The following is a 24,814-nucleotide window of genomic DNA, read 5'->3' as shown; positions in this document are numbered from 1 at the left end:
GTTGAAAAAAAATAGGATTTTTACTACTCTTGTGTCAAAAAAAACCTCAAACCTAAAGTTGCAAATTAGTCACACTCATTTACTATTTGCAGCAAAAAAACACAAAACCATGTTGTACAATCTTTGGTTATACAAAAGAAAATTTTATTATTATACTGCTAAAAAGCTTGAATGCACAAGCCTGATTCATAGTATTAAAATTCAAGTGACCAAGACACCTAGAGGTGATGTCACTTAGGCAAAATAAGGGGAAACACAAATGACAGGATCATGTGGACCAGCTCTTAAGCCCACTTCATTCATTCATCCATCCATTCACCCGACCCCCACTGCCGAGCAATGCACTGTGTAATAGAAAAGCCAAAATGAGAAAGATATGTCCGTGCCCGAAGAAGCTGCAGCTTATTTAGAGACAGAACCCAACTTTGCAAAATTCCAAAGCAATGTGATATATGCTATAACGGGGGTGCATGCAGAAGACTACAGAAACACCTTGCAATGTCTAGACAGAAAGGAGAAATGGAAATGCTGTGAGGGACAATGGATTTTCTGGCTCAGGGCATAAAATAAGGGTGAACCCAAGAAAGCGGTGGAAAGACAGGAAAACAAGAAGCATTTCATGCACTCTGATACCAAGCGGACAGACCAGAGGAGTGAAAGGGAGGGAAGGAACAAAGACTTCTAGAAACCTACTGCTGCTGCTAAGCTCTGGTGTAATACTGTCCAGTGGATAGAAGCAACAGAAGAATGGAAGGACCCCCAAAACATATACCCACGTGCTTTTTAAAACCTGATTCAGGTTAAGGCTTAAAGGTATCCTGGTAGCAACATCAAAAAGAGGGAGGTCACCGAACGTAACGAGCTTGCTTGACACAAAAGAACTGATGCTTTTCTGTGCATCACAGTGACCACCCACCAGACTCAAGCAAAAATCTGATTCCACACCCAAACCATTTAACTCATTAGCCTGGAGAAACTTAAATTCACCAAGACATTTTAGGTGCCGTGTAGCAGTCACATGTTAGGCAGTCATTTCACAAGCATGGTGAAAAAAGCCTCATGTAGAGTCCTTACAAAACAGACAAAGATGAAAAGGTAGAGCTATGCAAGATCTAAAAACGTTAAGTGCAGTGAATTCTGCTATAATGCTGTTTGAAAACACAAATTTGTTCCAACACGATTGATACATGAAGCAACAACGAGAGCGCAGCAAGAATTCTGGTTTTGCTTATGTGTGATTTCATCTGGGAGGAACCCCTAGATGAGCAGGCAAACTGCACCCAGCTAAATCACGGCATATGGGAACACACAAAATACACGTGCACACCCGAACACCTACCATCTACCTCAGTTGTTTGTGTTATGGGCCACATTCATCCACATCTGGTGTTACAACTTTCCCTCCAACTCCAGATGATTCCCCTTCTGTCAGTACTGCAACCCTTCTGATGCCCACTTCCACAACAACATGGCAGGTCCTTAAAAGGGACCTTGCCGTGTTCAATATAGTACTTACGTATTTCTTAACTATTTAATGTGTGTGAAACTGTGCTGCTGTTTTTATCAGGCTCTGACCCTTTTGAATGTCACTGACAAAGTTTCTGGGTGTTGTGCCTCCATTTTCCCATAAGCCTTTTGGTCTCCATTGTATAATTCTGCACAGTAAAGTGAGCTTTTAAAAAATTTCAGCCAACTACAATTAATAAATGTTGGGGATGATGAAACTGAAAGATGTAATTCTAACATTACATTTACTACTCACTTCATTGCACATTTACATTTAAGAGTATTTGTGTGAAACAGTAACATATTTGGAGAAATTTCTTTTTAGCACTCTTTAACATTTTTTTTTAAATTTTTTTTTAACGTTTATTTGAGACAGAGAGAGACAGAGCATGAATGGGGGAGGGTCAGAGAGAGGGAGACACAGAATTTGAAACAGGCTCCAGGCTCTGAGCTGTCAGCACAGAGCCTGACGCGGGGCTCGAACTCACGGACCATGAGATCATGACCTGAGCCGAAGTCAGCCGCTTAACTGACTGAGCCACCCAGGCACCCCAACATTTTCAAAATACAGTAGCATTCTAAGTTTACATACACGTAATTAACATCTTCAGTACTAAACCCAGATCGTAGTCATTTAGCACAGTTCTTCAGGACACAACATCTTTACTTAGTTTTTTTGTTTTTTGTTTTTTTGATGAAGCACTTCTGAGATTTAAAAATTGGCTTAGGAAACTTTATCCAAATCACAAGAACCCATCTGCTATTCAAGACCTTTACTACACAGTCAGTGTTATGGCTGAATAGGTCTCCCCCCAAATTCCTATCCTGAAGTCCTAATCCCTAGTGCCTCAGAACAGGACAGTATTTGGAGACAGAGCCTTTAAAGAGGTGACTAAGTTAAAACAAGTCCCTTACACTAGGCACTAATCCAATCTGACTGGTGTCCTCATAGGAGGAAATACAGAAACCCAGACACACACTAGGGAATGCCTGAGCACAGAGGAAAGACCATGTGAGGACACAGCGACCAGGTGGTCCATCTGCAAGCCAAGGAGAGAGGCCTCCAGAGACCCCAAACTTGCTGACTTCTTGCTCTTCGACTTCTAGCCTCCAGAACTGTGAGAAAATGACATTCTGTGGGGTTTTGTTATGGTAGCCCTAGCAAACTGACATAGTAACTGTATTTGTTAATTGTTTTCATTTTTCCCATTTTTTTTTTTTTTTTGTTAAGAAATGTGGCTAGATCCAGAAAACCCCCAAGGTGTAAGTTCAGTTTAGAGAAAGGTAACAGCACCCGCTCAGGAAAGAGGACATTTGAAACCATAACAGAGCTTTCATCTATGCATTCCTTCCCCATCACATTCTCTCCCTCATCCCTACCCTGAAGGTCAAGTTTACGGACTCACTCTTCATACCATTTGGATACTACCGTGTTTTAGTTGTAGAGTACACATATCTTCTTCTACTCTGAGTCCACCTTTTCACTTTCTTTATGGCGTATTTTGATAACTCCAAGTGCTTCAATTTAGTCCAATTTATCAGTCTTTCCCTTTAGTGCTTTTTATTCCCTGTTTAAGAAGCCTTTCCCAACCCCAAGGTCATAATGACATCCTCCTATATTATCATCCAAAGCCTTAAAGCTTTATGGTCTTGCCTTTCACATTTAGGTCGCTAATCACTTGTTTATTTTTTTGTGCACCGTGAAATACAGGGGTCTGAATTTACTTTTACCATATGGATATCCAATTGTGCCAGGACGGTTTATTTAAAAAACTCTCCCTTCCTCAGTGATCAGAGGTCAAGTGTCCATACATGCAGGTGTCTGCCGTGGCCTCTCTATTCTGTTCTCTCGTTTTATTTGTCCCTGTACCAGTGCCTCACATTTTAGTTCCCATGGCTATCTAAGTCTCCATACCTAATGGACCAAGTCATCCCTTCTTGTTCTTTTTCAAAAATGTCTCGTTTATTCTAGATAATCTGTATTTCCAGAAAATTTTTTAAATTAGTTTTTCAAGTTACAATACACAATCACACACAGACACACATATATTGTCTCCATTAAGCTTCCTAATTTTCCCCCTAGAGGTCTTGTACTTTTTTGGTCATACTTAATTTGGGAACTTCCAGTTTCTCGATTCTATTATTAATGATTTTGCATTAATTTCATTGTCTAAAGGATTATCTGCATACACATGGTTTTTTTTTCTAATCTGTTAATGTAACGAAAATACTGACTGATTTTCTAATGCAAAACTACCTTTCATTTTTAAGATAAACCCAACTTGATCAGGCTTGTTACACAGAATCAGATTCAGTTTGCTAATATTTTGTGTAGAAGTTGTTCACCTATGGTCATAATCAGACTAGCCTATTATTTTCTTTCTTTATTGTCCTTGCTACATTCTGTATTCAACATATGTTACCCACATAAAATGAGTTGGGGAGAGTTTCCTCTCTTAAAAGAGTTGGTGGAAGACTGGAATTATTGTTTCCCTTCATATTTGACAGAGCTGGAACTCACTGGTAAATGTGTGAATGTTCTTTGCAAAAGTTTTAACTACTCACTCATGGTTATAGAACTCCCCCTGTTTCCCATTTCTTCTCAAAGCAATTTTCTTCTTAGAGCTATACTATGCTTATTATCAGGAAACTCAGTACTGTTAAACGTGTCAACTATCCAAACCGATGTATAAAATTAATACGATCCCAATAAAAATCCCCACCAGCAGGGCACATAGTCTACTGGTGGCAGCTTTTTAAAAATTTTGTTTTGATGTGTACAAATTACTAAGTAAGCTGTTTCTAAATTTCACAGGAACAAACAAAACACAACGAATCCCATACCACTCCTGTATAGAAAGAAAAAGGTGGGAGGGTTTGGTTGACTGCATGCATTCTCAATATAGGTCATATTGCCCCCAAGGAGGGAGAAAATTGGTTCTTGCGGGGGGGAGGATCGCCTTATTTCAATAGTTTTGTGGCCATACACAAATCTATCCTACCTGACAAAATCTTATTCCTTAGTATGTGATTTCATAGAGGGAAGTGGAGAAAATGTCTTAAAAGGCTCCTGAGGGAGCAAAAATAATGAAAAAAGAGGAGTCATCACTGGATAACAAGATTTGTTATAAAACTATAGTTATGACAGCGGTACAATCACAAGGACAAATACACCGATGGACTAGAAAAGAACCAGAAACAGACACACACACATACAGCTTGGTTTATGAAAAAGGTGGCACCGCAGAGCAGAGTGGAAAGAATTTTCTTTTTAATAAATGGTGCTAAATCAATTGGCAATCCATCTGTGACAAAAATAAAACCCTGACTCATACTTCATGAGAAATACAAAAATCAATTCCAGGTGGAAATATAAAAAATACGATACTTGGAAGACAACGTAGGAGAATTATATTGATGATCTGGGGATAGAAGATGACTTTTTAAATGGAACCCAAAAAACACTAACCAAAAAGGAAAAGATTGATGTTGGAGTACATGAAAATTAAAAACTTCTGTTCATCAAAAAATACCATCAACAGAGAAAAGGCAAGCTACAGGGCAGAAGAGATTTACAACACACATACTCAACAAAGAGCTCAAATCTAAAATGCCCTACAAAAAAAAAAAAAAAAAAAGTCAAATAACCCCAACCACCAAATAGGCAAAACACTTAAACAGGCACACTACACAAAATAGGCAGTCAGTTAGCATGTGAAAAGGGGCTCAATATCATTAGTCATTGGAGAAACGCAAATTAGAACACAATCAAGTTCCGCGCCATCTCCACCAAAATGGCTAACTTCAGGAAGATCTGAACAAGCATTAGTGAGCCTGTGAAGGACCCTGAACTTACATTCTCTACTAGTGAGGGTTTAAATTCATAGAACCGCTTTGGACAACTGTTTAACGGTATTTCAAGGACCGTGGATATATCCTTTGAACACTACCACTCCTAGCCATAAGTCCAAGGCAAAGACACACACATGCAAGAGACATGAACAAGGATGTTTTCCCGCACCATTATTTGCAACAGCCTCGAACTGGAAATAACGTAAATCTCCTTCAATAGAATGGACAAATAAGTTGTCCTATAGGAAATGAAATACAGTTGACCCTTGAACATTGGTTTGAACTGTACCAGTCTACTTAAACCCAGATTTTGTTTTTACTACATTATAAATGTATTTTCTTTTCCTTAGGCCTTTATTAATAATATTTTCTTTTGTCTAGCTTATTTCATTGTAAGAATAGAGTATGTAATACATATACAAGATACAGCTTAATCGACTATATTATCGGTAAGGCTGCCTGTCAACAGTAGACTATTAGGAGCTATGTTTTGGAGGAGTCAAAGTTATATATGAATTTTCAACTGTGCAGGGGATGGGCTCCCCTAACCCTGCATTGTTCAAGGGTCAACTGCACCATGAATATTTATAGCGATATTCACTGCAATGAAAATGAACTGTATCTAATGTAACAAAAAGAACAAATCTTACAAGCATTGCTCAAAGAGGCTTTGTGATAATTCAGTGAGCTGTATGTTTTTATTTTTGTGTACTCCTCTATATGTGTATTTTGGAATACAGAAAGTTGCGATCATGAAATACGTAACGTAAAAATATTATAAAAATACTTTCTTAATTTTAGAAACAGAAACAAAACTTTTAAAATACATACAAAAAATGTAAAATAAAATTTGGTTACATAGGGCCTGTAAAAGGAGACACAAAAAAGATACATCAAGTAAGTTCTAGAAAAGGATATATTAGGAGACAGAAGGGGAAAGGGAGAGAGCAGGAGTCAGACTGGCTCCCTGATCTCATCCACCGCTTTCTTCACTCTGATCCAACCAGACTGATCTCCCTGCTATTCCTCAAACACATCAAGCAAACTCCCATATCAGGGCTGTTAACACTTGTCCTTCCTGGCAAACTCTTTCCCCAGATACCCATGTTTACTGCCTCACTGTCTTCAGGTCTCTCCCTAAACATCACCTTATTTGATAGAGACCCCTACGCTTTTTTTTACCAGGGCCTATTTGCTTGTTTTTCCTTGCCCAAACTACAGAAAATCCCAGCATTCCCTATCTCCTTCATATATTTTATTTTTTCCATTAGTACTTAGCTCCATCTGGTATATCTCTATTTCTTTACATACTGCCTGCCTCTCTCAGTAGTATGTACATTTCTCGAGGATAGGGACTTTTGCCCTTTTTGTTTTGTTGTTTTTTTGTTGTTGTTGTTTTGTTGTTCAATAAGGAGTCCCTGGAACCCAGACCCCAGCTCTAGCTCACAGCAGGTACTCAATGAGTATTTACTGAATGAATAAATGAAAATGAGGAAGAAAGCTGACAAAAGAGCAGAATTTCCTCCCCCAACACGTGAAGAGGCAGAGTACCACTTACAGAGACTGTTACACACATCCAATAGCAGAGATAAACACAGAAAAAGAAACACACAGGCAGCAAGTGCACAGACACACATGTCACAAAAACCAACAGAGGCAGAAGACAGGGGCACTTACAGGAAATAATACTCCTATATTCCTATCTGGTAATCTTTTGTAATGATATCATGTAAACTTTCAAAATGTTAACAAAACTAGAAGGTAGTGGGGGCATCGCCTCTTGATGCAAGTTATCTGAAAATAAGCCAAGACTCAGATTCGGCCACTTATGATCTAGCATAAGTCTTCTAATATCTGGTCTGTGAGTTCCCTGAACTCATTTCTTCCAATAATCTTATCTTCTGTCCTAATCTAGTCTCAATCCAAATTCTATAATTAAATCCGCATCACATCCTTTCCCATAACTGTACCCGTAACATAAATGCAAATTCAAGCGCGGCACACTCCCAATACCACCTCCCATCTTTCATGCCCAACTCCCCGTAGGCGTCAATGCTAACAAATCCTCAACCTCAGGGGGGCCTCACTCTGTTGACCCAACTACCGAACTATACTGGCCCACTTCTCAACAGTTCCACCAGTGCTGTAATCATCTCATGTTTGAACTATACTTCGATCGTCTTGCAACTAGTCCTCCTGCCACTATCCTTGTCCTCCCTCAATCTATTCTTCCTAGCAATCAGTTTTCTTTCTAATATGTAAACGCCTTTGTGCAACCAGGCTCAAGACCCTTCAGTCGTTTCCAAAGTCCCGACCACCAAACATCCTGACAACAAAACATCTCCAACATCCAACTGCATCCCGTACTGTTCTCAACTCGGCTCCTCCTACCCTCTTCCCCAATTGGCTCCACTCAAGATACAGTGGCCTTCTGACTGCTCCTCGGAAAGGTCAAATGTGCTCCCACCCCAGGGGGACTTGGCATGGTTCTCTCCTCTCCCTGGAATGTTCTTCCCCCCAGTATCAGTGACTTGCTTGCGTTCCAGGTCTCTGCTCAAGTGTCACTATTGACAAAGGACTTCTCTGACTGTATTATCAATCATTAATCTCTATCCCTTACCCAACTTTATTATACATCAGAATATTTATTTTGCATAGCATGTATTTGTTCATTGCGTAGGCCCACCAATTAGAATATAAGCTCCTTAATGCAAGAACTTTGTTTTATTCACTGCTGCATTGTCAGAGCCTAGATCAGGGACCAGTGTGCACAGAAGACACTCAACAAATAGCTGTTAAATGACTAAACGAGTGTTCTTCATAATTTTTGAAAATGAACATCTAGACTTTACAGATACAATTTTACATTATAAAATGATAAGTTTTTATAGCAATCAGTAGGAAGCAATTTTTATTTATAGGCTATTATTTTAAGTAGTTTTCTGTGTTTTTATGAGACCAGTCTGAAAATTAACAATATTTGAGGTATTTATGATCTTCCTCCTCCTAAAAAGTTTCTCAGCCTGAGCACAGGTGATCCTTTGGGCCAAATCACTCTTTGTTAGAGGGGACTGTCCTATGCATGGTAGGAGTTTTAGCAGCATCTCTGGCCTCCACCCACTAGATGCCTGAAGCAACCCGTGACAACCCAAAATGTCTCCTGACCTATCCAATGAATGTCCTCCGGGGGACAAAATCCCCCTCGTTCGCCCACTATACTGCTCGAAGGGATTTGGTTTTTCCCATTTTCCAAAAATGAAAATGGCTTAGAACACAACTGAGATATCTAAAGCATACAGACTTGAATTTTCAAAATGGCTTCATAACCAATTTCACATGCTGAAGTCGGGTTCATGTGGCAATTACTCTTGGATAAAATAAAATCCTGTTACATCTGAATGGTCATCAGCACTTTTTGGAATAAGCCTTGGCTTAAGTTTTACCATTATATTCCAAAATGCAGGCAAGGAAGTTACAGGACTATTCTGTACATCCCTCTCTCACCTCCAGCCCTCAAGTAATATGCATCTTTTCAGTTTTGTTAAATCCTAATGGAAATTAATATCTAAAGGAAAAAAAATCATTATTCACACATAACTAATGGCTATCACTGAGCATTCAGGATTACACATTAAGTTTGCATATAGGTATAACTGCAGTTTTGTTAGGGAGCAAACTGCACTGGTACCTGTCAGGTTCATGGTTGAGGGTAAAATAATTTAGAAAAACATTTTATCTGCCTTCCCATATTTTGACAGTAAAAATTCCAGAAAAACTGGAACAATAAAAAACAACACAAGAGACCCTATTTTCTTGCTACATTTACCACTTAACTTACGATTTCAAAGATGAACAAGACAATAAGACTGCTGCCAGGCTGTGACCATTTAAACTCAAAGTGACTGGGGGCGCCTGGGTGGCTCAGTCGGTTAAGCGTCTGACTTCAGCTCCGGTCACGATCTCGCAGTCTGTGAGTTCGAGCCCTGCGTCGGGCTCTGGGCTGATGGCTCAGAGCCTGGAGCCTGCTTCCGATTCTGTGTCTCCCTCCCTCTCTGCCCCTCCCCCGTTCATGCTCTGTCTCTCTCTGTCTCAAAAATAAATAAACGTTAAAAAAAAAAATTAAAAAAAAAAAACCTCAAAGTGACTGAACCATTTTAGAAATAAAAAAGGGTTAAATCTTTTACTAAATGCTATAATCTTCATAAATAATGAGCTGTATAAAACAAATTTACTGAGGATATATATTCAGTAGACCTGGTATTGCAGGGCCAGGTCAAAATTTATTAGAAGGTTTCTGTGTTCCATGTAACCCTAAAAGCACAGGGATATACTGACACACAGAACTGACAACTGTTAGAATGACGTGGCATTCTTAAACTGTCTATTTTTCCCCCTACAAATATAAACTAATTGTGTATCTGACACTATAACTTCCAAGCCAAAAAAAAAAAAAAAATTTTACCAAGGATGAGATCTCCACTACCATTTCAGGGTCCATGAACAAAAATGCCAATTACCATCATATTAGCATTAAAAGTCATTTTCATTTCACTGTATCCTGAATTCCAAACTATTCTTGGCTATTCTCAACTATTTTCCCCCAAATCCAAAAAGTTAAATACATATTTCAGCAATTTTATCCATTCTAAAGTGACCATATGACTTTATAGACATCAAAAAACAAAGGTTATGGAGCAAATTCTAAAATATTTTTTAAATAGCAATAAAGCATTCAGGACACTTTAAGATTGGTTATATAGAAAGATAAACTATAAAGAGATTAACCAGTATTCGAAGCGACCTGCAATCCAATCTTCTGGCTATTTCTATTCTTTGTTAGCCAAAAGCTAGGCAAATAATCCTGTGGCATTGTTATACCTGACATCAAATCCTTAGCAACGCTACTAGATATGAGCTACTTGGAATAATAACAATGTATCTTCCTCGAAGAGTTAGCTGGACTGCTAAACATTATTTATTTTCCTTCTCTGAATATTGGAAGCATTCACTTTTTGAAATTCTCTCCCTTCCTTCCCCCTTCTGTCACTCTCCCCATACATAGCCTTAAATGTAATTCACAGATTAGTTTCGGGCCTTCGCAAAAAAATAGGTATAAAGGAACCAGTTAGAAATTATGTGAATCTACTTCATCTAAAAAGAATTTAAAAGATGTCACCTTAGAACTAACGTGGTTATGACACAAATTATTAGTTGCAAAATCTCTATACTAATAGCTACAAAGTTTTTATTTCAAAAAGAAAACAACCTCTGATTTTCTCACATAGGCAGACAGTATTGCGTACAATAAGAGACTGCAAGTAGGTACAAATTTTAAAAAATATTTAAACCACTAAAATGCCTTAATAAGGTCTATTTTGACAGTCTTCATATTAGATAAGCTATTAAAAATAGGATATCTCAATGAAAAATGAAACAGCGAAATATGAAGTCACCAATCAGGAGATTTCAATGAGCTTTCTCCATAGAACAGATTTTGTGACACTCCAGCATTTTTTAATCTGTACATTTTTAAATTAATAATGCTACGATAAAATTGTTAGGACAAAAAAATGCCCTTAGGGAAAAATACAAAAAGTACAATAGCACCTGGAAAGAATACTGACTTAGAGACAGCAAGAAATGGGCTGAAATCACACCTGCCAAGTGGTAACTCTCAGACTGGACAAGTTTCAGACTGCTCTGAATCTCAGTCACCTTATCGGTACAATGGGAACCATGCTACTTATCCTCGCAGGAATATTTTAAAGGAGTTGACATTTTCCACTAATCAAATGCTTACAGCTCCAGAATAACAGCACGTAAAATTCATGAAAAATATGACTAATGATATATTTATGAAGCAACGAATAATAAATTTTTTAAAGTATACTAAGTATAGTGATACTTCATATTTAATTATAAAGCTATATTTTTCTAATATTGGTTTTGGTAAGCTAGCACACAATAAAATGAAATACACTTGTTATAATTTAATAGTACGCCATATGACAAGTGCTTATATTAAAAACAACTATGTGAAAAAGTCAAATATGAACACTGGTCACAGAAATTTCAATTTAACATCCATCTATTTTATGCATTTAAAATGCCAAATCATTCCCCTCATCTACAGGTTTTGAAATCTTTAAAATGATTTCATCCCAATCACTAAAGTAAGACATTAGTTTCAAGAGGGGTTTTAAAAGTAAAATTTAACATTATATTGGCAGGATAAGTGCAAATGGTGGTCAAACTAATTTGACATCTAACATTTGAAAAACTTGTCCAAAATGTTTAAGATGAAAGCTTATGATCTTCATTGATTTTGGATTCTGTGATTTTAACCAAAATGTTTAATTTTGATTCCCTTTTACTTAGAAAGATACCTGTTAAGTTTCTGCAGTTTTTCCAGATAAATGTATTTTTTGTCTATCCAGAGTATTTTGAGATTATTTTAGCTATTATTTACAAAGAAAATAGTAATACTAATTCATTTTAGGTTCTTAGGCCTTCTTTAGTATAAAACTTAGGATATTTATCAATATTTACAGCTTAAAAATATATTCTTATTATGGGCATTGATTCCTGCTGAATAAATTATCTCCTTAAGTTCTTACTACCTCCTTCCCTCATTAAAGGATATATCGAAATATTTCCTCAAAGCTGCACATAGTAAAAATATACATTTTTTAAAGTTCATGACAGGTGGATATTTTAAAAATAAAGATTAAGAAGAAACCCAAAAAGCACGGTTACTCTAAAAAAACAACAGGGCAAATGCAAAGCAGTTAAAACAATCCAGCACAGAAAGAACTCTCTTGATAGGAGGAGGTTACTAGAAGAGAAATGGAAGAAAACCAGGGTTCCAAGCCCTTCACTTCCCAGAGTTTGTGAACGGCATGGTTTCTCTCTCAAGGCTCTCTTCCTTGAGCTTAACCAAGATGTACCAATTTTCTACTGAATACAGGTGGGGTGCCTTTACAACAAAGTTTAAATGACAATTCATTTCTTCTTTTGTTTAATTAATAAACACTCTCGTCTTAAAAACAAAAAACGAAACAAAAACCGAAGGAAGAGTCGTTAACACTTTCTTTTCCCACCCAGAGAACCAACACTCAGCTTTAGAATTTGGCTGGCAAAGATACGATGCTGCCATCTACCAACCCGAAAGGGTATAAAGAAGAACACAGACTAAAGCTTTCACTTCTTTGGCTGACAGAATACAGGGTCAGAGGCTATGGCGTGCCTTAATTGTGCTAATATTTCCACAAGAACGATACACAGTGATCATTAATACAAGCTCCAAAGATAATTAGGGACATTGGGGGCCTTTTATTCCACATCTCAAATAACTGAAAGGGTCACAATGTGAATTAACCAGGTTTCTGACACTATCTGGCCAGCTTTACACACCAAGTGAAGAGCTGGATATAGTTTGGTTCGTTCGCTTTAGAGAAAAATCAAAAAGACACATGGGGGAGGGGAAGGAAAAAAAAAAAAAAAGAGGTTAGCGTGGGAGAGAGCCAAAGCATAAGAGACTCTTAAAACCTGAGAACGAACTGAGGGTTGATGGGGGGTGGGAGGGAGGGGAGGGTGGGTGATGGGTATTGAGGAGGGCACCTGTTGGGATGAGCACTGGGTGTTGTATGGAAACCAATTTGACAATAAATTTCATATATTGAAAAAAATAAAAAATAAATAAAATAAAATAAAAAGACACAGCAAAAACTTAGAAAAAAATTGATGGGGCAGCATTGTCCGAAAAATGGTCCACTACAAAACGTTATTTTTTTTTTTAAATGTCAATGATAATAATGATGACTTTTGCACTGAAATTACTGGTATTTTTCCTACCTTTATTAAAAAAAAATTCAATAAATGTCATCATTAAAAGAAGCGTTGTAGCAAGAACAAGGTTCTATTATTTAGCCTTAGAAACATTTGCTGTACAGTATTATTAGTATTTTAGAGCAGACTTGACCTTAAAACCAATTGTTTCCATTATTGCCTTTAGTTGTCCCCTTATTCAACAAGGACTTCCTTCATGTCCTCGTCTGGTTAATCTCCACCTATGCTGAAAGCCCATCCCAAGTCTCATTCCCTACAGTACAACAGTGCTAGAGCACAGCGGCTAGAGCAGCACTGTTCTGTACAACCCCATAGGACACCTTTCACATAGACTAGGATGTGAGTGTTATCTCCTGGAGTTGCGCAGACAACACTGATAAGAATCACTTGGGAAGAAATTTTTAAACAAAATGCTACTGCCAATGACACCTGTGAGGGAAAACATTTGGGGAAAGAACAAGGAAAAGGTACCATCCACAGTAAACACCTAAGGTTTTCAACTGAGACTCATGAAGGGCTACATCGTAAGAGAGAAGGCAAACTGAAAGTAGTCCTTCGCAAAGACCAAACCCAGCAATTATAAATCCTTACAAAACCTCAATAAATGCAATGTTATCTTCAAAAGAACTGCTGTATTAAGACCAATGTTCTATTATTTAGTCTTAGAAATATTTGTCATACAAACCCTTCGTTGGACCGAGATGAGCCTTCTCTTACTGCCTGTCCAAAAAAAGTAAGTAAATCATATCTTGAAAAAATAAATAAATAAATAAATAAAACAGATCTTCTACAGTTTGTCATATAAAATGGCTGGCATCCAACAAAATTTATCAGATATGCCAGAAGAAAGGACCAAATAATTGGAAACTAAGAGAGACAGAAAAAAAGAGTCAACAGAAACAGACCCACAAGTAGATCTCAATATTGAAATTGTCAGACGTAGACATTAAAATAACTTTAATTAAAATGTGCACAAGTATAGAAGATAAATAGGAGAATTTCACCAAACTAGTGATCTATGAAAAAGGGATCAATGAAAATTTTGACAGTGAAAAATTCTAAGTGAATGAATAACTCAGTGGAGGGGTTTGACAGAGCAGAAGAGCTGATCAGTAAACCAGAATAAAGGTCAGTAGAAAACAGCCATCTGAAACACAGAGAAAAAAATAAAATACAGAAAAGACTGTGAAAGGTATGCAGTGCAGTGAGACCTCATGTACACAAAATGAGAAAATGAGAACCGTAAAAGCAAAGTTTGGCAGAAGCAACATTTGAAGTGATATAGGCAAAGAAAGGTCTGTAACTTAAGAAAGACATCAAGCCAGAGTTTCAAGAAATTACATAAACTCTCAAATAGGAAAGATGCAAAGAAGACAGTGAAGCACAATACAGAATAACTGAAATATAAAGACCAAAAAAGAAGGGAGTGCCAGTCCAAGGTGGTGACATGTGAGGCTTCTGAACTCAACTCTTTTCACAGACACACTGGATCTACTGCTACACATGGAACAATTCTCTTTGAAAGAAACCCAGAAACTAGCTGAGCAATTCCTACACAACAGTATACAACACAACTACAGAAAATCATCAAATCACAAAGAGAACAAGAGAAGAAGGGAACAAAGGAATTATAAAACAGACAGAAAACAATTAACAATAGGGAAAAAGGAACTGCATACCTATTAACAATTACTTTAAATGTAAATGGACTAAATACTCCAATCAAAAGACAAAGAATGGCTGAATAGATTTCACCAAAAAAAAAACAAAACAAACAAACAAAAAAAACTCAACAATATGGTGCCTATAAGTGACTCACTTTGGCTTTAAGGACACACAGACTGCAAGTAAAGAGATAGGAAAAGATACTTGATGTAAATGGAAACCAAAAGTAAGCAGAAGTAGCTATACTTTTATATCCGACAAAACAGACTTTAAGCCAAAGACTATATTAAGAGACAAGGAAGGTCAATATAATGATAAAGAGATTAATTCAACAACAGGATATAATATTTGTAAATATTTATGCACACAACATAGGAATACCTAAATACATAAAGCAAATATCAACAGACCTGAAGGGAGAAATAGGCAGCAATACAATAATGGCAGGGACTTCAATACTCCAGTTTCAACAACGGATAGAACATCCAGACAGGAAATTAAGAAAACACTGGACTGAAACTACACATTAGAGCAGACAGACATTTATAGACCATCCCACCCAAGAGCAGAATATATAGTCTTCTCAAACATAAACAGAACATTCTCCAGGGCAGATCACATGTTAGGCCACAAAACAAGTCTTCATAAAGTTGACTGAAATCATATCAAACATCTTCTCCAACCACAATGGTATGAAACTAGAAATCAATTACAAGAAGAAAACTGGAAAATTCACAAATACGTGGAGATGAAACAACATACTACTGAACAACCAATGTGTCAGAGAAGAAATCAAAACAGAAATCAAGAAAACATCTTGAGGAAAATGAAAATAGAAATTGAACACACTACAACTTAGGAGACACAGCAAAAGCAGTTCTGAAAGAAGTTCACAGCAACAAATTCCTAAATTAGGAAAAAAGAAAGATCTCAAACCACCTAACTTAATACCTCGAGGCACTAGAAAAAGAAGAAACTAAGCCAAAAGTTAGGAGAAGGAAAGAAATCATGAAAATAAGAGCAGAAATAAATGAAATAGGGACTAAAAAGACAATAGAGAAGATTAAGGAAACTAAAAGCAGAGTCTTTGAAAAGATAAAGAAAATGGATTAATCTTCAACTAGACACACTTAAAAAAGAAAAAGAGGACTCAAATCAAATCAGAAACGAAAGAGGAGACATTACAACTGACACCATACAAACATAAGAATCATAAGAGACTACTATACTATAAAAATGATATAGCAATAAATGGGACAACCAAGAAGAAAACAGATAAATTCCTAGAAACATATAACCTATCAGAACTGAATCATGAAGAAACAGAAAGTCTGAACAGACCAATTACTAGTAAGGAAACTGAATCAGTAATCAAAAGCCACTCAACAAAGAAAAGTCCAAGACCAGACAGCTTCACTGGTGAATTCTACCAAACACTCAAAGAAGAATTCTCAAAGTACTGCAATCCTTCTCAAACTATTACAAAACCTGAAGAGGGCATACTTTCAAAAATCACTCTACAAGGCTTGCATGAACCTGCTACCAAAATCAGACAACATTAGAATAAAAGAAAAGCAGGGGCACCTGGGTGGCTCAGGCAGTTAAGCACCTGACTTCAGCCCAGGTCATGATCTCGTGGTTCACCAGTTCCAGCCCCACGTCCGGCTCAGTGCTGACAGCCTGGAGCCTGCTTCAGATTCTGTGTCTCCCTCTCTCTCTCCCCCTCCCCTGATCTATCTCTTTCTGTCTCTCTCTCTCAAAAATAAACAAACATTAAACAAAAAAATTTTTTTAAAAAGAAAATCACACAACAAAATCCCTGATGAACATAGATGTATTCCAGGAATACAAGGATGGTTCAACATCTGCAAAACAGCGTGATACACCACATTAATAAAATGAAAAAAAAAAAATCACGATGATCTCAATAATGCAGAAAAAAAGCATTCTACAAAATTCAACATCCATTCATGATAAAAAGTCTTAAAATTAGGTGTAGAAGGAACATATCTCAACATCATAAAGGCCATATATGACTAGCCCAGAGGACCATCATATTCAATAATGAAAAGCTGAAAGCTTTTGCTCTAAGATCAAAGACAAGGATGTCCACTGTTACCACTTATTCAACTTAGTACTGCAAGTTAGAGCAATTAAGCAAGAACAAAAAGGCATCCAAATTAGAAAAGAAGTAAAACTTTCTCTCTTTGCATCTGACATGTTATATATAGAAAAACCTAAACACTCCACCAAAATCTGTTAGAACTACTAAATGAACTGAGTAAAGTCGCAGGATACAAAGTCAATATACAAATATCGGTTGTGTTTCTGTAAACTAATAACTATCAGAAAGAGATTTAAGAAAATAATCCCATTTATAACTGCATCAAAAAATACCTTGGAATAAATGTAACTAATGAAGTAAAAGATCTGTACAGTAAAAACCAAGACACCAATGAAAAAAATTGAAGAAAACACTAATAAAATGGAAAGCTATTCTGTGCTCATGGATTGGAAGAATGAAATATTCTTAAAATGTCTACTACCCAAGCAATGTATAGATTTCAATGCAAACCCGACCAAAATCCCAATGGCATTTTTTCACAGAAACAGAACCATCCTAAAATTTGTACAGAATAACAAAAAACTCTGAATAACCAATCCTGAGAAAGAAAAAGAAGGCTGGAGGCATCACTTTCTGATTTTAAACTATATTAAAAAGCTTTAGTAGTCAAAACAGTATGATACTGGTGCAAAAACAGACACATAAATCAATGGAACAAAACAGAGAACCGAGAAATAAACCCATGCATATATGGTCAATTAATTTTTGACAAAGGGGCCAAGAACAGTCAATGGGGAAAGGACTATCTCTTCAGTAAATGGTGCTGGGAAAACTGGACAGCCACATGCAAAGAATGAAACCACACCTCTAATCTTCTACATAACTCAACTTCTCTGCACTTTTTCTACTTTCTTCCTACATTTTGTATCTCCTAACAAACACTTACTATTCTGCTGGTCTTTTGTCAACATTCAGTATGCATTTAAATATTTATCTAATAAAATCATGTAACATATAATATTTATATATATCTAAGGATTCAAATATTACCACCTATAACCAGTTTTCCCATTTAAAAAAGTGATTCTTTCTCTAACTGGCAGAAATTTTCCAAAGTTTCTACCTTTCATTTGGAGAGGGAAATCAGTTTGTAATTTCAAATGTCTTAATCCTTCAGTTAAACATTACCATTATATTCTTGATTATCGAAATTTCTTTAGTCTATCATTGGTCTCCCAGTAATACTGTTAAAGGGTCTGTAAAATTTTCATAAAATTTAACAGGCCAAAGAAAAGCTGTTCCCTCTTTTTGAGAGCTTTTATAAAGTCAAACATAACATAAACTGAATGTCTATTATATATCATACTTTCACATGTGTTATCTCATTTAATCTCTTTTATTATTCACATTTTCCAGAAGAGAGCACTGCAATTCAGAAAAGCTAAACATGGTGTCAAAGGTTATACATAAAGTAAGAAAAGTCAGGCTTTGATCTTAAGTATGTCTGCTCACAAAGCCAAGATCATTCTACTACCAGGGGTTGGCAAACTCAATATAAAGCGCCAAAGAGTTAACATTTCAGGCTTTTTGGGCCAAATGTCTCTGTCACAACTACTCAACTCTGCTGTTGTAGCCCAAAAGCAAATGTAGACAATATGGAAACAAATGTAAATAGGTGTGTTTCAGTAAAACGTTATTAATAAAAACAGGTGAAGGGTCAAATTTAACTCAAGGTCCATAGTTTGCCAATCCCCTCCACTTTCCTACAATGCAAAACCCCTATTGGGTTTTCATTAACGCCACTAAATTTTATCTCTCTTCAAAAAAGTATGACCCTAGTCTCACTGAGAAACTAAAACAAAATTCTTTTTAATGTTTGTTTATTTTTGAGAGAGAAAGAGAGACAGAGTGTAAGCGGGAGTGGGGCAGAGAGAGAGGGAGACACAGGATCCCGAGGCAGGCTCCAGGCTCTGAGCTGTCAGCACAGAGCCTGATGCGGAGCTTGAACTCATGAACCCCAAGATCATGACCTGAGCTGAAGTCAGATGCTTAATCGACTGAGCCACCCAGGCGCCCCTCACTGGGAAATTTTATTTTAATGCTTTTCTTACGAGGCTCGATTATTTGAGATAGGTCACTCTTGGAGGAATACGTTCAACCTTTTACATAGTCTAACTATAATGCCAATTATAATGCCAATTATACCAGAAATCAATCTATAAATAAGATGAAACATGTCTAAAACTACAGTACTGGCATGCACTAAATTCTCAGTGTGAAAAAGTCAAACACCCATAAAGTTCTCCCTGTTGAACTTTTTTCAGTTAGTATCTAATTTCAGTTGCTCAATCTATAGGAAATACACATAATCACAAGGCCCCACTAACATACACAGCCAAGCAACAATAGCAAATATCCTTTTAATTATACAAAATGATCATCTATACTAAAATTATCTAAATACGCAGAACTTAAAGACCTTATTCTTTAGAGAGACCTCCCACTCCCTTATTCTAAAACTTAATTAAATGTACCACCACTGAAATTGTTATTATTTAATACAAAAGATTCAAGCAGTATGAAATGACATGAACAGGAAAGAAAAATTCCCCTTCTCCATCAAGGACTGTAGTCTTTCTCCTCTTTCTTCTACCCTACCTTCCTTCTTCACGTGTGCACATGCACCCACACCCTTGTGCATGCTGTCGTTCTGTGTTGTCTACCTGCCTGCCTCTTTCTCGGTCTCGTCTGTGTGTGTGTGTGTGTGTGTGTGTGTGTGTGTGTGTGTGTATATCTCTCCCTCTCTCACACACACACACATACACACACACAATTTCAAAACACAATCCAAGTCCAAATTATGCACAAGATCAGGCTTCAATACCAACCGTATACACAAAACACAGAGGGGAAGATTCAAAAACACAAGATCAGATTCAAATCCCAGTTCTACAACTAAAACCAGCTGAATACTCACTTACTAGCTTTGTGCCTTCAGTAACTACTTAATTAATGTCTATTAGTCTGTTTGCTCATCTACAAAACTGGGGGACACTGTACCCACCTCACGTGGTTGTTTTGTGCATTAAAGTGAGAATTGGAACAACATGCCCACTGCATGGTGTTGGTACTTGGTCAAGTACTTAAAACTTGTTGCTGCCAACCACCCCTAGTAGCACTATTTGGGGCAAGTCTTACTAAGATCTATTGTTATTCCTGTATACAGTGGGAAAAGCACTCCTTCCGATGGTATATACGACAATAACTTTTTAAAGAACCTTGCAAATTCTCATCATAATTGTTTAAAGTCAAAGGGAAAAAAGGTCCTTTTTCTCAAAAACTTAACATTCCCTTGAGAAACTTTAAAAAACTGAAGTCTGTTTTTATTCCTGAAAAGAAATGAGAAGTTAACATTTTTCACTTTCTCCCTCATTATCGTAGATATTCTTAAACCAAAACATACATATTGAAAGACCTCGTATGTTGCTTTTTAAAGAAAGTCACTCAACACTAATAAATAATCATAAATGGATTTGGTTAAAAGGGAATGTCAGATTAGAGTCTACTTTCTCAACCCCAATACATTCTCAAATTCACCAAGTTTGGAGTATATTTTTGTTGTTTTTTGTTTCCAATCCTCTGCACTTAAAGGAACCACATGTTAATAACTGTATGCTACAGCTGTTCTAACATCAGTGAACATGAACATTTCTTACCAAGTTACGCTTTTTTAGTGGAAGAAAGTAATAATAGTGGCAGAAAGAAAACATCAGTGCGTAGGAAGTAAGAAGTTCTGTGTAGAAACACAACTGCAGAAAAAGCCAATGATTATCTTCGCCAACACAATTGTTAATCCTGAAGAAAAAAATGAAAACAGAAACAATATTTTCAACTTTAATAAAATGTTAATCTTGGGGCTGGTAAAAATAAACACAAACAACTTCATATTATGCTTGACTTCCCGGAGATATGCTAACATCACCTAAACCTAAAAGCAAACCGTGCATAGGAAAAGCTACACTACAAATATGCCTCCTCACATTTGTAAAGCACTTTCTACTTGACAAAAAGGAAGTCCGTGGAGATGATCTGCCTTCAAGTCACAACCACCCAGTGTGGCAGGAAGAGCAGATGGCAGTCTCCCTGTTTCACTGATAGGGGAGCAGGAACAAAGGAGTTAAGACACTTGCCAGAGGAAGAGACAGTAGCCAAGAAAACAAGAGCCTTCTATATATCGCTCTCCCATTCCAGCATTCCAGCTGTGGAGAGCAATTCGAACGATTGGAAGCAAAAGAACTTAAAACCTGCCGCTTTGACGTTACTGCTAAGCATTTGCAATTTTTCTTACTTTTAAAATCCACCCCTAGTTGCTGGAAATAAACACATATCCAAAAGTATTTACAAATTCTCAGAGCTACACTTCCACCAGGACAATAGTGAACCATAACCAGGAAAAATAATTAACGTTATCATCCTAACATTTTCAAGGCTAATGCAAACTCAGTATTTTATTGTTCCAAATTTATTTATCATACCCCAATTTTCAAAATATTTTACAATTCCAGCAGAAAACCCTAGCCCAGAACCATAATTTACTTTTACAAATGTTTTCATTTCACTATAGCATTATACTGCCATTGTTTGGCGGGGAGGGGGGGGGGGGGGGATACAACAGGTTCGGTTCCTAACAAATTGTTGTTTTAAAGGTGTATCATTGAAACTACTTTTGAAAATCAGACATAGAATGAAATGGAAAACCTGCAGAAGCATTTCCTAAACTTAAGATCTCAGGCTTTGTAAACACGAGAATGCCTGGGTTTTGCTACTCGCAAGCAGGGCTTTCTTTCGCAAGCAGGAAGCGTGCTCGTGTGTGATCTCAAACACACTCTTCACCAGCTGTTGCTTCCATGACTTCTGCTCACCCCATTCTCCTCGTCCTGCCCAAATTTAAGACATAACTGCTATGATGATGGCATTCTTCTTAACCGGAGAGCTTTAAGAAACACTAAGGTACTCAGTCTATATGTAAGAGTCCTTTCAGTAACAAGCTATTCAGAAAGAGTAATCAGAGCCTGAAACAGAAAATCTCAAGGTGACCTGAGAACTGACCTCCAAATCTAAAGCTCTTAGGCAGTTACGATAATGCAGTTTCTGAAAATCTCAAAAATTCTCTTTGCTTCCAATTTACACTGTCCACTGCCCTTACCCTCTAACTATCTCAGCAATGCTCTACTAAGGAATTCAATCAGGAAAGTCCCTCAGTCTTTTTAAGGCCACTGGTCTACCCTCCTTTCCTACCTCCAACTCTTTCTACTTCCACTCTTCTTCCCACCAGGACTCTGAGAAGCTGACGAAAACCACAGAAGAAACCGACAGACAGACAGCTCACCCCAATCTCAAAATTTAGGTTAATAGCACATTTTTTTTGTCACCAAGTTAATCTTTATTCCTTAAAATAAGGAATATCGCTAATCTCTACAGGAGCAAAACATCTCCTGGTTGATTATTTTAAAGCTTAAAATAATGCATTCCTTTCAAAGGAAGGACCGGTATCCAACTGTAATTTGAACATTCATTACATATTTAATTAGTTAATCAGAAACAGTACTCTAAAAAAGGGTATGCAGTTGAGTTTTTCAGTGTGATTACCACTTACCCAATAATACATGTTTTACCTAGCCTTTTCTTTTTAGTCTATTACTATTATAGTTGTAAACAGATCACTGAGGTTTAGAAATTCACTTGAGAATTAATCTGTTGAAATTCAAAGCATATTTTTTAAACATCAACTATATATTAATATACTACACTATCCCGTTAATGGAATCAGACAATTTTAAGCCTTTTTATATAGTAACCAAGTGCTTCTATCTAAAATGCTTTTTTTAAAAATGCTTTTATTTTTTTCCTAATCTCAGGAAATACTTTCTATTTAAATAATAGATTTATAGTAAAAATCAAATTTTCACTAAAAGCTTGGTAACCAACCTTAAATGATGCTATCAAAGTAAGTTATCAAAAAATATGGGGAACTCTAAATTGATCAGCATTGTCAAAGCTAAACTCCACCCTTAAGTCAACTATAGATAAATGCAGTTATAAATTTCAAAAGCCCATTGTGCAGTTAACTTTGTATATATGCATGTATGAGTGTACAAACATAAATATATATGTATTTAGATATATTTACAAAGTGCTACGCTATACTAGTTTAAATATTTATACAGAGATCCCATGCTAGGAAAACAGAATTAAATACAATATCTTGCTCACAGATTTTTGTGACAGCTTTGAAATGAGATACAATGCAGAATTCTCACAGCATTTGTTTTCAAAACGCTAGTTCTCAACTGAACCATTTTTTAAAATATTACAAGAGAGCCCCCTATTGACCAAAAATGTTGGCAGTTCAGCAGAAGCAGTGAACTACCACTTGTACATATCCATCATGCGTGTAATGTGCAAAATGTGCAAAATGTGCAAAAATGACTTTGAGAGTTGATAGAACCGGATAGAAAAAGGTATCCTTATTATCCTCACTAAAGGGTTTTTTTTTTAAAACTGCATAACTTTAATAACTTTTGTTTAACTGCATAACTTTAATATAACTTTTGTTTAAATACTAAGTCCTAAGATTTATTTTTCACTGTTTCTTTCTTTTTTCTTCCTAAAAGTAAATTATCCATTTCTTACCACGGACAGTGATGATCCATTCTCCTCACGCAGTGCCCGCAGCGGCTACAGTGATGGGATCGCTTTGGTCTCATCAAATTACATTTGTTACATAATTCCCAGAACTCCCGTTCTAGAGAAGGAAATTAAAATCCATTTACTAAAGGCAAAAGAGTCCTGCTGAAATTTAGCAACAACAGTTTAGAAGACTTTATAGGAAGTCCTCCCTCTCTCTCTCTTTGATAGATAGATAGATAGATAGATAGATAGATAGATAGATAGGAAGATAGATCCAAGAAAATATTCTTCTTCTACATCTTCACTGTAAGAGAGTTTGACATAAATATTGCTATTCTACTCTATTAAAGTCTTATTCTGTACACTTCTAATTTTAAACACTATAATAGTAAGACACTATTAGTAGTCAAACTAAATGATAGAAAGTAACGCATCTGGGTTTCGGATAAACTGCTATCAGTAAAATTTAATGACAAAACCCTAAAGTATAACCGGTTACTATATTTCATTTATTTTTCTTAATGTTTATTTTTGAGAGAGAGACAGCAAGCGGGGGAGGGGCAGAGAGAGAGGGAGAGACAGAATCCCAAGCAGGCTCCAGCCTCTGAGCTGTCAGCGCAGAGCCCAACACGGGGCTCAAACTCACGAACCGCGCAATCATGACCTAAGCTGAAGTCGAACGCTTAACCGACTAAGCCACCCAGGCACCCCAGCAAATCATTATAGTTAAACAGAATTTTATGTAAACAAATTTATTTCTAGAAATTTTATTAACTAAAAAAGAAATAATGCTGAATCCTGGTTTCATAGACTAAGAAATCAAAATTAATCCTATTAACTCATTAGAAAAACAGAGATAGCATTCCCACCTCCCAAACTTTCTATACTTTAATATCAATAAATTCATTTGGGAGTGTTTATAGGAGAGGGTTGGAGGTATTAGAATGATTTCAGAAGTAAAGAAGATTATAAGATAATTACTATTTAATGGAAATAAGGGAGTTCTTTACAAAACTCTTTCCTACAATCAAGTAGCAATTTCTTTTAAGTTGTAATTAAAGAGCACACATTTAAGTTTTGTGCTAAAAACATTAGGTTTACAGAAATAAAGAGAAAAGTCATTTGTTTTCAGCATATGTCTTTCTAATGAGATCTATAAGAACTATAGGAAAGTCATCTACCAACACA

The 24,814-nt window shown here is 36.5% G+C and overlaps 1 protein-coding gene across 8 annotated transcripts in view; it reads right to left on the bottom strand.

The window, feature by feature from the left end:
- Positions 1 to 24,814, bottom strand: part of ZDHHC21 (zinc finger DHHC-type palmitoyltransferase 21) — a 69,381-nt gene that overhangs the window by 21,322 nt on the left and 23,245 nt on the right. For all 8 annotated transcript variants that reach the window (XM_053205090.1, XM_053205093.1, XM_027047227.2 and 5 more), the window contains 2 exons: positions 23,630 to 23,741; positions 20,653 to 20,791 (listed from right to left, as the gene is read on the bottom strand). In XM_053205090.1, the coding sequence (XP_053061065.1) occupies positions 20,653 to 20,791; positions 23,630 to 23,741 (251 nt within the window). The remainder of the gene's footprint in view (positions 1 to 20,652; positions 20,792 to 23,629; positions 23,742 to 24,814) is intronic.

The sequence above is a fragment of the Acinonyx jubatus genome, chromosome D4, assembly GCF_027475565.1.
Source record: "Acinonyx jubatus isolate Ajub_Pintada_27869175 chromosome D4, VMU_Ajub_asm_v1.0, whole genome shotgun sequence".
NCBI classification, from domain to species: Eukaryota; Metazoa; Chordata; class Mammalia; order Carnivora; family Felidae; genus Acinonyx; species Acinonyx jubatus.
This window is presented reverse-complemented; position numbering and strand designations above follow the sequence as displayed.